Source organism: Chanodichthys erythropterus, chromosome 18 (assembly GCF_024489055.1).
Source record: "Chanodichthys erythropterus isolate Z2021 chromosome 18, ASM2448905v1, whole genome shotgun sequence".
Lineage (NCBI taxonomy): Eukaryota > Metazoa > Chordata > Actinopteri > Cypriniformes > Xenocyprididae > Chanodichthys > Chanodichthys erythropterus.
This window is the reverse complement of record NC_090238.1, coordinates 10,223,092-10,236,831: the sequence shown is the minus strand read 5'-3', so window position 1 is coordinate 10,236,831 and position 13,740 is coordinate 10,223,092. Positions and strand designations below refer to the sequence as shown.

Here is a 13,740-nt window from a genome sequence, read left to right as displayed (position 1 = left end):
ACTTGTAAATGTGTTACACATCATTTGTAGACATTTCTTACCTGTTACAAATTATTTGTATATGTATACAAGTCATTTATAACACTTTCTGCATCCCCTAGTGTAAACTATTCACTTGTAAATGTGTTACACATCATTTATAGACCTTTCTTACCTGTTACAAATTATTTGTATATGTATACAAATCATTTATAACACTTTCTGCATACCCTATCCTAAAGTGTAAACTACTCATCACATCAAGTCTTCAGAAGTCGTACGGCACCATCGTGTGAGGAAAATATTCTTGTAATGTAATATAACCATTATACATTAATAATCGTATCAATCCGCCGTTTCATAACTTTCAAATTAAAATTGGCGCATCTAACAATACGACACAGGTTTGCGGCAATGACGTCAAACCTCGCTCCTTATTGGCTGTCACATATGATTTGCGACTACCATAGAGTGTTTGCGACATGCCGAATTTAAGTTGCTGTGTTAGATTCAACGCGACGCTTAAAAGGATGGAAATGCAGATCAGAGGAATGTTTGCAGCGATTAAACACTTTAATTTCATTCTGTAACTCACACAAAATTATGATTTGCTGTCATTTCGCTGGTAATGTAGCACACGCGTCTTTTTGTCTGTTCTGTATAAGTTACTGCTTTTTGTAATGTTTTAAATAAATTATTGTGACTAATGTACATTTACCTGCCTGATACACAACTTATATTGTCAAAATGGTTATGCTTAAGGTTATAGGGTGGAGTAGGGAGCTTAAAATTATTCCTTTTATACAACAGTATATCAACTAAGATAACAGTCACTGTTAATATATCTATATTGCGTTTTTATTTTTGTGAAGTGGCTAAAAAGTGGTCATGTTTAGGTATAAGGGGTGAGTTAGGGGCTCAAAGATATCTATATAATAGTAAAATATATTTGCATAAAAAATTATAATTTTTATATGAAAATATATAATTTAAATATCGGGATTCGTATAGATTTTTATATCCTGTAACTGAAAGATATACTTTGCATATGGCAAATAAATGGTAAATTTACAAATTGCAGTTTGTACATAATTTATAAAGAAGATCTGCAAATGATATGTAACATTTATAAGTGATGAATAGTTTAAACTTGAGAATAAGGTATGCAGAAAGTGTTATAAACGACTTGTATACATATACAAATAATTTGTAACAGGAAAGAAAGGTCTAGAAATGATGTGTAATACATTTATAAGTGATGAATAGTTTACACTTTAGAATAGGGTATGCAGAAAGTGTTATGTGTGACTTGTATACATATACAAATAATTTGTAACAGGAAAGAAAGGTCTACAAATGATGTGTAACACATTTACAAGTAAAGAATAGTTTACACTTTAGAATAGGGTATGCAGAAAGCTTTGTAAATGATTTATTCATGCGTTTACACATCATCTATAACTTAGTTTGTAGTGTGTGCTGCAGTATAAGTGCTGAGGGTATAGACAGCTGTCTTCTCTGACACACATGGACTGTTTAACTCTGTGCACCTGATGTGAGCTTCAGTGAAAGGTAAAACCGGTTCAGAGGTTCACTTCATCACTAGACCCCACACACTCCACACAGAACACAAGCCTGTGCTGATGAGTGAAAGGTTTTCATATAATCCCCTGGAATCACCTGACTGTAATGCATTTATAAATGTTTATCCACTTCAAAACAATTAAATTACTCTTCTTAAAAATAGTGCTTTAGCATACCTGCATGTTTGTGCTTTTGAACACTGACTAGCTTACAACTTCATCAATAAATCACATACTGAGCATTTACTAATGGTTTGTTCTTCATTTGTTCATGATTAACAATTGTTTATTGAGATAATGATACTAAAACAATTTTGTCATAAATACCTCAGTTATTATAAGTGATAAATAATGTCTTGACTAATAACTTATAAACCATCTACTAATGATCTGTTTGATTTATTTGAGATAACTTACAACACATTTGAAATTGTTAGCATAACACTTGTTAATCATTTATGAACGTATATTATAATGTTTTGTAAATGATTCGTTCATCATTAACTAATAACTTATAAGTGTCTCATAACTGAACTAATAAAACATTCATAAAATGTTAACATATCACTTATTAATCATTTATGAACATATAGCCATGTTTTGTAAATGATTTGTTCATAATTAACAAATAATTTATAAATGACTTATAACCGAATTTATAAAACATTCATAAAATATTAGTATATCACTTATCAAACATTTATAAATGTATATTCATGTTTTGTAAATGATTTGTTAATCCTTAACTAATAATTCATAAATGACTTATAACTGAACGTTATTATAAAGTGTTACCCCATGGAACAAAGGCACCTGCATGTAACCTTGATCATACGGAACGGGTTGCCCCTCGGGAAAAAACCCCAGGTCCTGAGCCACCACTGTAACGGTCTCATGTACAGGAGGCCAAAAGGTATGATGTTGAACGCAGCTGCCATGAGCCCAAACAGTCTCTGAAACTGTTTAACAGTGATAAACTGGCCTAGCTTGATTCTGGACACCACCACCAGTTGTGCCCGCATCGTGACCGAGTCCCATACAACTCCTAAAAATGTTGTCCTCTGGACAGGAGATCTTTGCATTGAGTCTCAATCCCATGCACTTCATATGGTCGAGCCTAACATCTCGATGTTGTGCCACCATCTCTTGAGACTAGTCTTGAGCTAGTACAAGCCAGTCATCTATATAGTTGAGTGCCCTGGAGTCAGAGGGACGCTAGGGCTGCATCCATGCATTTTGTGAAAGTGCGTGGGGAGAGTGCTAGGCCAAATGGAAGATATTGGTAGGCTTCACCCCCGAAAATGAACCTCAGGAACTTCCTGTGTCCTGGAAGGATGGAGATATGAAAGTAAGTGTCCTTTAGATCGATCATGACAAACCAGTCCTCGGACTTGATTTGACACATGATAAGAGGTAACGTTAGCATTTTGAACCTGAATCTCCTCAGAGAACGGTTGAGCTGATGAAGATCTATAATGGGACGTAACCTTCCATCCTTTTTCAGAAATATAAAATACCGGCTGTAGAACCCGGTGATTCTCTCTGGGGGAGGAATGATATCTATGGCCTCCTTCGCCAGAAGAGATTGAACTTCTTGCTCCATAACCTGCGCTTGCTCGGGGCCCACCACTGTATTTAGAATTCCATTTAATTTTGGTGAACAAACCCCGAAATGGAGTCTGTACCCCTTGCAATTTGTACACACTACCCATTCTAATACATTTGGAAGCATTTCCCAGGCATGCACGTAATTTATTAAGTGGAAAAGCCTCGCGTGGTGGACCCCTGATATGCATTCATGGCAAGGTTTAACCGAATAGAAGTTTCTACTAGGGATGGGCATTTTTGGCAATATTTAATTTCGATCATCGATAGGTTTCAAAAAACGAGTAACAGTGTACTCTGGGAGCAGGGCGTATGCGGGGGGTGGGGCATGGCCGTCATGGAGATAATGAAAATATCTGTTATGAAAATGAATGTTAAAAATAAAAATATGACATGAAAACTTGTCTATGAAAACATGAACACGTGATTAGAACACTGTTAGATTGATTATGATGCAGCAATGTTATTAATGAAGAAGCATCTAAAAGGAATAGCTGCCTGAGGTGAAGAGTAACTTTATGCCAATAAACTGAAGTCTGTCCCGTGCCGTGTTGATTCAGAGAGGAGGTGGGCCTTGGAGTAAAAAACGTTGGGAACCACTGGCCTATTCCATTGAACAAATGACGAAAAAAGCACTGCTGCATTATTATTGTCACGATCACCGTCTGTTCCTGTCAGTTCCCGGACTACATTACCCATAATCCTCTCTGCCATTCACCTGCACTCACTCCACCAATCACTACACTAATCACCACACCCAGCTGCCACGCATTACCAGGACTATAAAGGACTTTCACACACACCACCTCACCGCGAAGTCTTGTTTTCCCTGTGATGCAATTCCGAGCGATTATACCCTGTCTGATTGTCTGTCACCGTACCTCTTGTCTTTCGTTTATGATCCTGTGCCGCCTGTCCTGACCATTGCTTTGTTTACTGTTCTGTGATTGATATCTGCCAGCCCTGACCCTCTGCTTGTTCCTGACTACGATTCTGCCTGTCCCTTGCTGTTCCTGTTTGCTCCTGTTTGACCCTGCCTGTACGACCACTCTACGTTAATAAAATGCTGCATTTTGATCTCTGCCTCAGTCCCGCTGCGTTACAATTATAACATCAGTATTTTTATTTATTTATTTTTAAAAAGAAACATTTAAAAGCAATATGGCCGTCTCAAATAACTCAGATATCGGCACTGCATTTAGCATGAAATTAAACACTGACATGCAGCGCATTTGGCATGTTAATAAATGTTGATATCCCAATGTATCCTATATAAGATTAATCAGATGTAGCTATTACAACTTTCATCTGCAAAAAGTTCACGAATGCAAATGTGAGATTGACTGAAAGTGTAACTCCGATTGCACTTTTTATAAACAGCCAACGAAACGAAAGCACAACAAATTCACATTCTATTAGGCTACATTAGTGTCACTATTGTGATTTTTTTATTTATTCTAATATTTTAGCAATATTTCGGATTCAATTTGCACTTTCTGATCAACCAAAATGTTATTTTACAGTATGACAATCACTGATGATTATTGCTGAATTAATTGTAAATAAAATTTAAAGGATATTTTCAGCACAAGATAAAAGCGTGGCACTGCACAGCTTGCATTGAACTGTATTTTCATCTATCTTTTCAAAGATATCTCTCTCTCACGTCTTTTGACACATGCTGAGGCGAGCTAAACAAGTTTCAGAGTTCAGGGCGCCACCCAAGGTGCTGCTATAACCAATCATGAGAAAAAAAACAACAAAAAAACATTTAAATCATTGTTTACATGATCGATTGTCGCTGTCACGGTCAAGTACTTCAGTGCTCGATTGCTGTTGCACATCCCTACTTTCTACTAAAATTGAGGTTTGGGTTTGCTGGAAATAGTTGTGCTCCGAAACGCTTTGGTTAACAAATCGATTTCCTGAGGGCTCCATGGAGGAGCAGATGTATTTTGCACCAGCCCCGAAAGGGGGCACCCTCAGAGGCCTGACTTGACCATAAGGACCTCTTTCCCGAAGCCCGCTTAGAAAGAACGGCGGTCCTCAGATCAACTTTATCCTTTGCAGACTTCGGTTGGGAGTGTGGACTCCAGAGGCCACACTCTCCTTTTGTATGAGGAGGTTGAAGCATATGGATGGGTCTGCCCCTTGGCAGCAGCCCCATGAGATTTAGTGCAGCGTGGTATGAACTAGAGCCCTGTGCAGGACTGATTTCCTTAACCCGCACCGCCCGCTCCCGCTGAATGTCTGACCAGGACCACCCGCTCCCGCAGACTTTCTCTCAGAGCTTGTGAAAATAGGCCTAAACAAAGACTCTAAGGGCCCTATCTTGCACCCAGCGCAATTGACTTTGTACACCGACGCATGTGTCATTCATATTTTGCACCCGCGCAAAGCGCGCTTTTCCCTCCACAGAAGCACGTCGCTAAACTAGTGAATGAACTTGCGCTCCCTGGGCGGTTCAGCGCAAAAAAGGAGGCGTGTTCCGGCGCAAACAATCCCTGGTGCTATTTTGCTGTTCCATTAAACAATTGCGCCACTGACCCAAAAAAAAACCTAGCGCGTTGCGCGTTGTTCATTATGCTATTTTAAGGGCGCATGCTTGACCATAATGTATAGCGTGCACAACGCGCATACACTTTGCTCATGTAATCTACACAGATGCAACAGTTATTTTTGCAAATCATAAATTGTAACACTAAAAAAATATTAACACATGAGATGACGGAAATCATTGTGGTGTGCCACGAAGATGTGAAAAAAACCTGTTTAACCGACGCTATTTTGGGTGGGTTTCTCCCATCCCCATACAACACAACTTCTCTGTCTTTCACTGCTCTTACAAGAACATCAGTCTCCTCGGCTGTGAACCGCTCCTGGCGTGCGCCTGGTAAATACGCCATAATAATAGCAATCCATAATGGAACTTGTCTGTTTTTGTTTTGGTCTGTGCGAAACCTCGTGCACCAATAGTATTTCGACATCACAGGTTGCCAGTTGGCGGAAAACACTGCGTATTACAACCATGGAAACCAGCAAACGAACTGGGTCAGAGAATCAGGCAATGTCAGCTGCGCGTTCTCGCTCTCTTCTCTGCCACGGTGAAGTGACACACACCCGCGCGGGCGCCTCCTCTCTCTCTCGTCTCATTCGCTCCGGTAAGTAGTGCTTGTATTGCGCATAATTTTAGTCATCCCCGCAGGTTTTGCGGTCACACCAAAAGCGCGCGCACCACTGATTCTGTGATAACCGTGATAATTTTGGTCACTATAATCATGAAATGAAATTCTCTCACCGGAGAAGCCTGTTAAAGAAGAATAGGCAATCCAGGAACTAACTGGACTAACAGAGGCCAGAGATCGCTAACTATGGCTATTCAAAACACCTTTCAAGACAATAAATACACGATTGAGACGATGAATGCATTTATTGACTGAATTTGTGTCTGAATAGCGCTCCCTCCGTGGGCGTGGCCGCATTAGCGGATAATGAGCTGAATCACAGACTTCTGACATGGCTCTTTTTTCATACAGATTACATAAACACAGAATGTTTGTTTTCGATTTGACTTACACGATTTAAAACCTGACATTTCAACGTTTTTTCAGACACAAGTATAATTTTTTTATGATTAGTATTCACTAAGTTACAGTTCATTTTCTGAGAACTATCAGATTGGACTTCGTTCAGAGGGAGATGAGAGATTTTCTTTATTTTACAAAAAGCACAACATTTTGTTTTTACTCTGAGTGTACACAAATAAAAGAAGACATTCTATAGTTTCAATTGATATATTACTTATGTCTCTATGACAAAAAATGAAGGAGTATTTTAAGTCTGATTTGCTGCAATGTGAAAAAAAATCCTGCAAAATGCGCCGGCGTGTTATCTGACTCCATAGAGGTAATGTCTTATTATGCCGCTTTCATCGTCGCTCAGATCGTCTTCAGAATCAGTGAGCGCTTGTTCATAAGCATCCGGCTTGTCGAAGAAGTACTTCAAAACCGGCCAGAGCGCTGCATAATAAGTAGCCACGCTTCCCAGTATGGAAATACACACAGACATGACACGCCCCTACTGCGTGCTAGAATCTCCGAAAAACAAGCCGATTTCAACCTCAAAATGTACGCTTTTAAATATACCAATACTGATATCTCAAACACGGAAAGGCTTCTTCATGATCTCAACTAACAGATTCTGAAAAAAAAAAAAAAAAAACAATTTTGAAAAAAAAATGCTTCTTTCTCATTTTGCTCGAAAGTTGTGCTGCCGACTTGTGTCCCTGGTTTCCGTGACGGGTCACATATGTCAAAAACAGCGGCACAGGCAATCTTGGCGAGTACACAGATAAACACAGTCAGTTCTGAATCGTTAAATAGCTAAGAAAGTGAACCCATGTCGTGTGTAACAGTATTGGGTCCGTTGAACACCTTTCATAAACTCTTAAAGGAACAGCAGTCCAATATTGCTGTCTGTCATGTTAATCAAAGAACAAAAGACAAAGAAAATCACTTTCTGCTCTCGACTAAATACGTTTTATAACTTTAATGGTAAGAATTATTTGCAATAAAGACTACAGAAATTAAGATAACCAATGCAAGATAACACAATGTGTTATTTTACATTTGATTACTTTAATTTCTGTAGTATTTCTTACCTGAATAAAAACCCAGTTACCCAAAAAACTTAGTTTCATAGCTTTCTTTATTCTATTGCATTTATTTGAGCTATTTATATTGTATTACTGACTTTTACTTGTTTTTTTAATGAAAATAAAACTCTGCATTGAAGATTTTTGTTTGTATATGTTGTCATTTATAGTGCTTAGAAAGAATATCGGAATCGGCAAAAAATAGGGATCGGCCGATCACACTAACAAAAAATCGGAATCGGCCAAGAAAATTGCAATCTGTGCATCTCTACTAAAAAGCCTCTGAATCCTTCTAAATAGCTCTATGAACAACAGCATATCAAAACAGATAAATTACAGTGTTTAAGTCTTGCAGTGTTTAAGCTTACAGTGTTTAAGCCTCCTCAGCTTTCATTGTCAATTGCGCTCCCTATTGTTGCTGGCAACCATATGCTGTAAAAGCTGGCAACCCTCGTCTTTGAACGATATTTTGAATTTGGACTGCAGTACCTATTTTGAACACTGGGTGTCATTATTACATAGAGCCCCTTTAAATAAGATGAAGTAGCAGCAAAACCAAAGCACCACACGTGATAAAAACATTGGATATTTTTTTATTAGCATTATAAAACATTAACCGTTAAAACAAAACCACAACTAGTGGCACCTCAGTTTTTAAACGCAGGCTACTGCATACATACTCACCGAACGATTAACTAAACAAGCTGATTAAATAACAGTTTAAGTAAATAAGCCAAAGCACAATACGAAATAACTTTAACTTATTAAATAAACACCTATGTACATAGGACTTACAAAATAAACTAGATATACCTTAAACAAATTAAATACAAAACTAAATAAATAAAATAAATAGAATGCCTTGCTTAACAGGCTATTGCAAAAAAGAAAAGAAATAATACTAATAAATAAATAAAAATAACGCAGCCTACTTAAACAAACGAATGATCACTGGGCCTTGCATTGCTTACTCCATATTACTATGAAGGAAAAATATATTACTGACTGACTGCGGTCGCAGACTTGTGTGTCTTTCTTCCATTATCCGCAGCCACCCACACTGAATGCCCTCTCTGACGGCACACTAGATGCGAGAATGCTCAAAATAAAACTTAAAAAATTTTAAGAATTGTTTCCAAGTGTCTGACTTGTCTTGCTTTGCTTTTGTCAAGTAAAGAGCCGCATTTATTTTCTTCTCATCTTCATTTGTTGACATTTCTATTACACGCCAAATCCCACCATTCCTCGTGGGTCTCACGCAAAGTTTTCTGACCACCCACTCCCGCCCGCAGCAAAGGTAAAACCGCCCGCTCCCGCGAGATTTGCGTTGGGTCCCGCGGGAGCCCAAACCCAATGCAGCCCTCTAGTATGAACCTCTGAAACGTTGAGGCTTGTTTCTTGGCATCCTGGAATCTCTCGACGACCATCGCAACAGCATCGCTGAAGAGACCAAGAGGCGACAACGGGGCATCAAGGAGGAAAGCTTTGTCCTTCTCCTCGATGCCTGAGAGGTTCAACCACTGGTGTCTCTCCGTCGCCACCAAAGCTGCCATTGAGCGGCCGATGGCGCGGACCTTCGCCTTAGTGGAGCAGAGAGAAAGATCAGTGGCCTGAAATAGCTCTTTAATGTTGTTGGGCCCCACCCCTTCGCCCTCATCTTAATCTTTCAGCAGGTCAGCTTGATACGCTTGAAGGATGGCCATTGTGTATAAACAAGCACCAGCCTGACCTGCTGCCATATATGCCTTGCCCACCAGCAAAATTTAAGACAGCACGGCTTGGTGGGCAATGTCGGGGCTTTAAGGGATGATGCAGAGTTGGTAAGTCCCACAATAGCTAAATAATAATACACTGAGGGACTCGAAAGCCTAGCTGAATATGGCCTTTTCCAGGATCTTGACACCTCAATGTGGAGATCCTGAAAGTACGGCAAACCCGGAGGCTGCTGTGTAGATTGCAGGAAGCGCTCATCTAATTTACTTTTCTTATGCACTTCCCATCTCTCAGCCGGCCAATCGATATTAAGTTTCACCTCGGCACGAGAGACAAACTTCACCAACTCCTTGTACTTCAGTGAATGGGCTGGAGAGTCCCAAATCACTTGCTTCAATGCTGAGAACATCCAGCTCCTCAGAACTAGATGCGCTCAGCATGAGGTGTTTGCTCGGGGTGGAAGAAGCTGCAGAGAGGGCTTCCGGATCCCGAGGCTGAACACTGGACCCAGAGACTGAAGGTCCAAGCCCATCTGTGAACGCCACGAGTACAGTCGCCAGCACAGCGGGAAGCGCAGAGCTGGCCACTCTGTGAGAAATGTGCCAGCCGGGAAGTGCCAGTTCACAGTGCTCACAATCAGCTCCCTCGAGAGCTGACCAGGCATGCTCCGCTCCCAAACAGCTTACACAAAAGTCGTGTGTATCCCCGTCCGTAATATAATGAGGACAGGGAGGAACACACTTCTTAAATTGCTGTTGGCTCACCATTTTCTTAGATATAGATATATAACTAGATTCCGCCAGACCGCTTTCCGTGTTCAAATTACGAAAAAACAGAACTGGCATTATGTCAGTTAAGCTTAGTTGAATAGGAAAGGAGTAGGACATAACGTAAGCGTTTTGAACTGCGAGAGTTTTACACTTTCTTCGTAAGTAGAATACGGAAGGCAGTATGGCGGAAGCTAGATATTTTACTTCATAACTTGTTAAATATGGATTTTTTTTTATAAAAATGCTTCGGTTCACTTCAGAAGACCTTTATTAACCCCACAAAGCTGTGTGGAGAATGTTTATGATGGATGGATGTGGATGGAAGCACTTTTTCTTCAGCTCATCCCGCTCACTGCCATTATAAAGCTTGGATGCATCAGGATATTTATTAATATTTCTCTGATTGTGTTCATCAGAAAGAAGAAAGTCATATACACCTAGGATGGCTTGAGGGTGAGTAAATCTTGGGGTAATTTTCATTTGAAAGTGAACTAATCCTTTAAGATGAAAAGGTTGAAAGTGGACAAAAGGGACGGATTAAAACACCAGATGTAAACGGGTATGCATCTCCTTCGTCTACTTGTGATCCGATCGACCAAACCGCATCTTAATACTAGGTGTAAACAGGGCCTAAGAGGGATTCCCGATGTCAGCCGGCACTGGAAGAGCAAGATGTAATCAGAGAAATTGTGTGACACTGTAAAGACAAAAAAGTAATTGTTTCCCATATGAAATATTTTGCTTTTATAATGTCATTGCACCAAAGTAAATTTATGTTTTTTGTTTTGTTTGTAGCATATCTGAGACAAAACACATTTTTTGTCAAAAACTGTATGCAGATGTTAATGTATGTAAAAACATTACACATCTCATTCTTATCTTAAGTACCTTAAAAATCACACATTTTTAAATCTTATTTCCCCTCAAAATATTTTGTGTCCCATGGGGTTTCATGAACTCCAGTTTCAAAACCCATGGTCAACGAGACCTTATTTAAGTCATTTAGGTTAACTCAATTGTGCAGTTACATTTTGCCTTTGCACAAGAGTATAATATTAAATCAATAATCTATGATTTCCTGATGAATTCTTGGTGCACATTGTCTGGTGGGGTTAATGCCAGTTGAGTATGAGTGCCCTGAAAGACCACAGTCATCATGAAGTACGTTTGGTAAAGTTGCTGGCAGTGACAAAAAAAAAAAAAAAAAAAAAAAAAAAAATTCAAATCCCATATTTATACACTCTGAGCATGGGCAAGTGATTGCGGAACAGCTGTCGGACATGACAGGCAATTATGAATGTGGAAGACACCGGTCATATTTTCTGCGTGCTCTGCATGGCTAACTTTTTGAGCATGCATCTATCTAGACTCATGCAAGAAGCTATTTGGATTTTGAAGATAACTTTATAATGAGTCTGACAGACAAAAGAACAGAGTGAAATGAGTTTTTGTTCCAATCATGCTAGACTCTGCAGCTGCAAACAAAAAGATGTAACAACTTGAAAGCCATGATATGGCCACTCAAACTACATCTGCATTTAAAAGCATGCATGTTTATATCCCTTCTTCACTTTAATTTATCAGAAACACTTAGGGGACCATAAAAAACAATATAGGAATTGTCACAGTTACACACACACCTGTGGCCACTATAATCCCTGGAGCGGAGTGTTTGGTGGAGATAGTGTCAGGTGTGTAGGGGTTTTCAGACATCTGCAGGTGAAGGTGCAGAGAGCACGACGGCTGAAAATTAGAACATTACACAGTATTAAATTTTATTTCAATACATTTACATTTACCTGCATAATCTCCCCTGCATCAACTGACTATAGCATCAGCTTTCAAAAGCTGTGCAAATTAATCCATTTCAGATCTCCCCGGCTTCTGTCCACATTTTTAGTATCCCTTACAATTAGTGTGACCCAGTTCTTGCAGAAACTAACAAAATCAAATCTTTGATTTTAGGGCTTCAAAAAATCATAATGTGATTACGCCAATTAGAATTCAGCATCAATACAGTGTCAAAAATACAGTTAAACAAATGCAATCCCCCACCTAGTGATGCAAAACTAATTGCATATGCAAGTAAGCAGTAAACTATTGTTCTCACAAGGTAGCTGTGTGTACAAGCTTCTGAATTATTGTTCTGAATTCTTCTTGGTTATTTAAAGTTGGTAATAAGTCCTAAAATAACCAAAGCACAAGGACTGGAAAAAAACTTGTTTCATCTTGTCTTTCTAAAGAATGACAACACATGTGCAAACACTGTGCAAGCCCACTGTCTTTTGGTGCAGCAGAAAAAAAGTAATTAAGATTTTCTGAGATCTGCTGATAAATGTACTCAAGTTGTTCAAGTATGTCTTAATTGAAATCACCAATCTTCCAGAACAGTGTAAAACATCATTGAAAGTCATTACAAAGATACAGAGAAGGTAGTGTGTCTTAATCAAACCATCAGAAATCTCTGAATTCAGAGCTACTGTTTGGTAGCTGGTGGATCACCCTCATCTCACTGTGTGACTAAAGGAGTTCCTCTCTGTAGGGCTGCACTGTAAAAATGCATAAAACGAGAAAGGGGTGTGTCTGAGTATAATGTGATATATATAGTGTGTGTGTCTCACGCTGTAGCTGTTTTCAATAAAAGTGGGCGTTGCTGTGGTTGCAGTTGGTGTGTCACTGTAATAGGATCAACATGGCTGGTTTATGTTAAATAGTATTTCACCTACTTTTATGTTGGTGATTTATGCCCTTTTTGGCAATGTCTACATGGAAATGTACATCTGGATACATTTGTAAAGCGGTTCTCACCAGGTTGCAGTTGATGTCATGTCCTGTAGTGTCTCTTGCCGGAGGCTGTAGTAATCTCCACGTCTGGCCTTTGTTGTAGGTAATATATGTTCTCATCTGCATGTCTTCTTTTTTATTGGCTATGATTAACCCACTGACACCTGACACCTATAGGACAGGAAAAAATAATCTGAACTACTTAGATTACCTTTTTTTTTTTTCTGTGTTCAATATAATATAAATATACAATATATATAATCAGGGCTTGACATTAACTTTTTTGCTCACCAGCTACTGTGGCTAGTGGCTTTCCAAAGTTACTAGCCACTCAGCATTTTCACTGGCCACAATTTTGACATCAATACCATGGGGAAAAACTGTCATATAGATATTTTTAATACTATCTCATAATTTGGCAGGTATATTAGGCTGCTGTCACTTTAAGAACTGATGCACGGATCCAATATGCTGTTACACATGCGTTCACATTTTCAACTGTCTATGTTCACTTAAAACATAACTTACATGAATACTCACCAAGGCCAGCATTTTGACATTATTTTATGTGTATTTGACTTTTTAAGTATGTATGATAAGCAGCGAAAAATAACTCAATTTAGTACTGAGAGGAGGCTTTATGAGCTCGCAC

At 39.0% G+C, this 13,740-nt stretch overlaps 1 protein-coding gene across 1 annotated transcript in view; it reads right to left on the bottom strand.

The window, feature by feature from the left end:
• sorcs3b (sortilin related VPS10 domain containing receptor 3b) overlaps positions 1-13,740 on the bottom strand; it is a 177,962-nt gene that overhangs the window by 73,228 nt on the left and 90,994 nt on the right. The window contains exons 10-11 of the mRNA XM_067367933.1: positions 13,113-13,259; positions 11,945-12,047 (exon numbers count right to left, since the gene is read on the bottom strand). Coding sequence (XP_067224034.1) covers positions 11,945-12,047; positions 13,113-13,259 — 250 coding nt within the window. The remainder of the gene's footprint in view (positions 1-11,944; positions 12,048-13,112; positions 13,260-13,740) is intronic.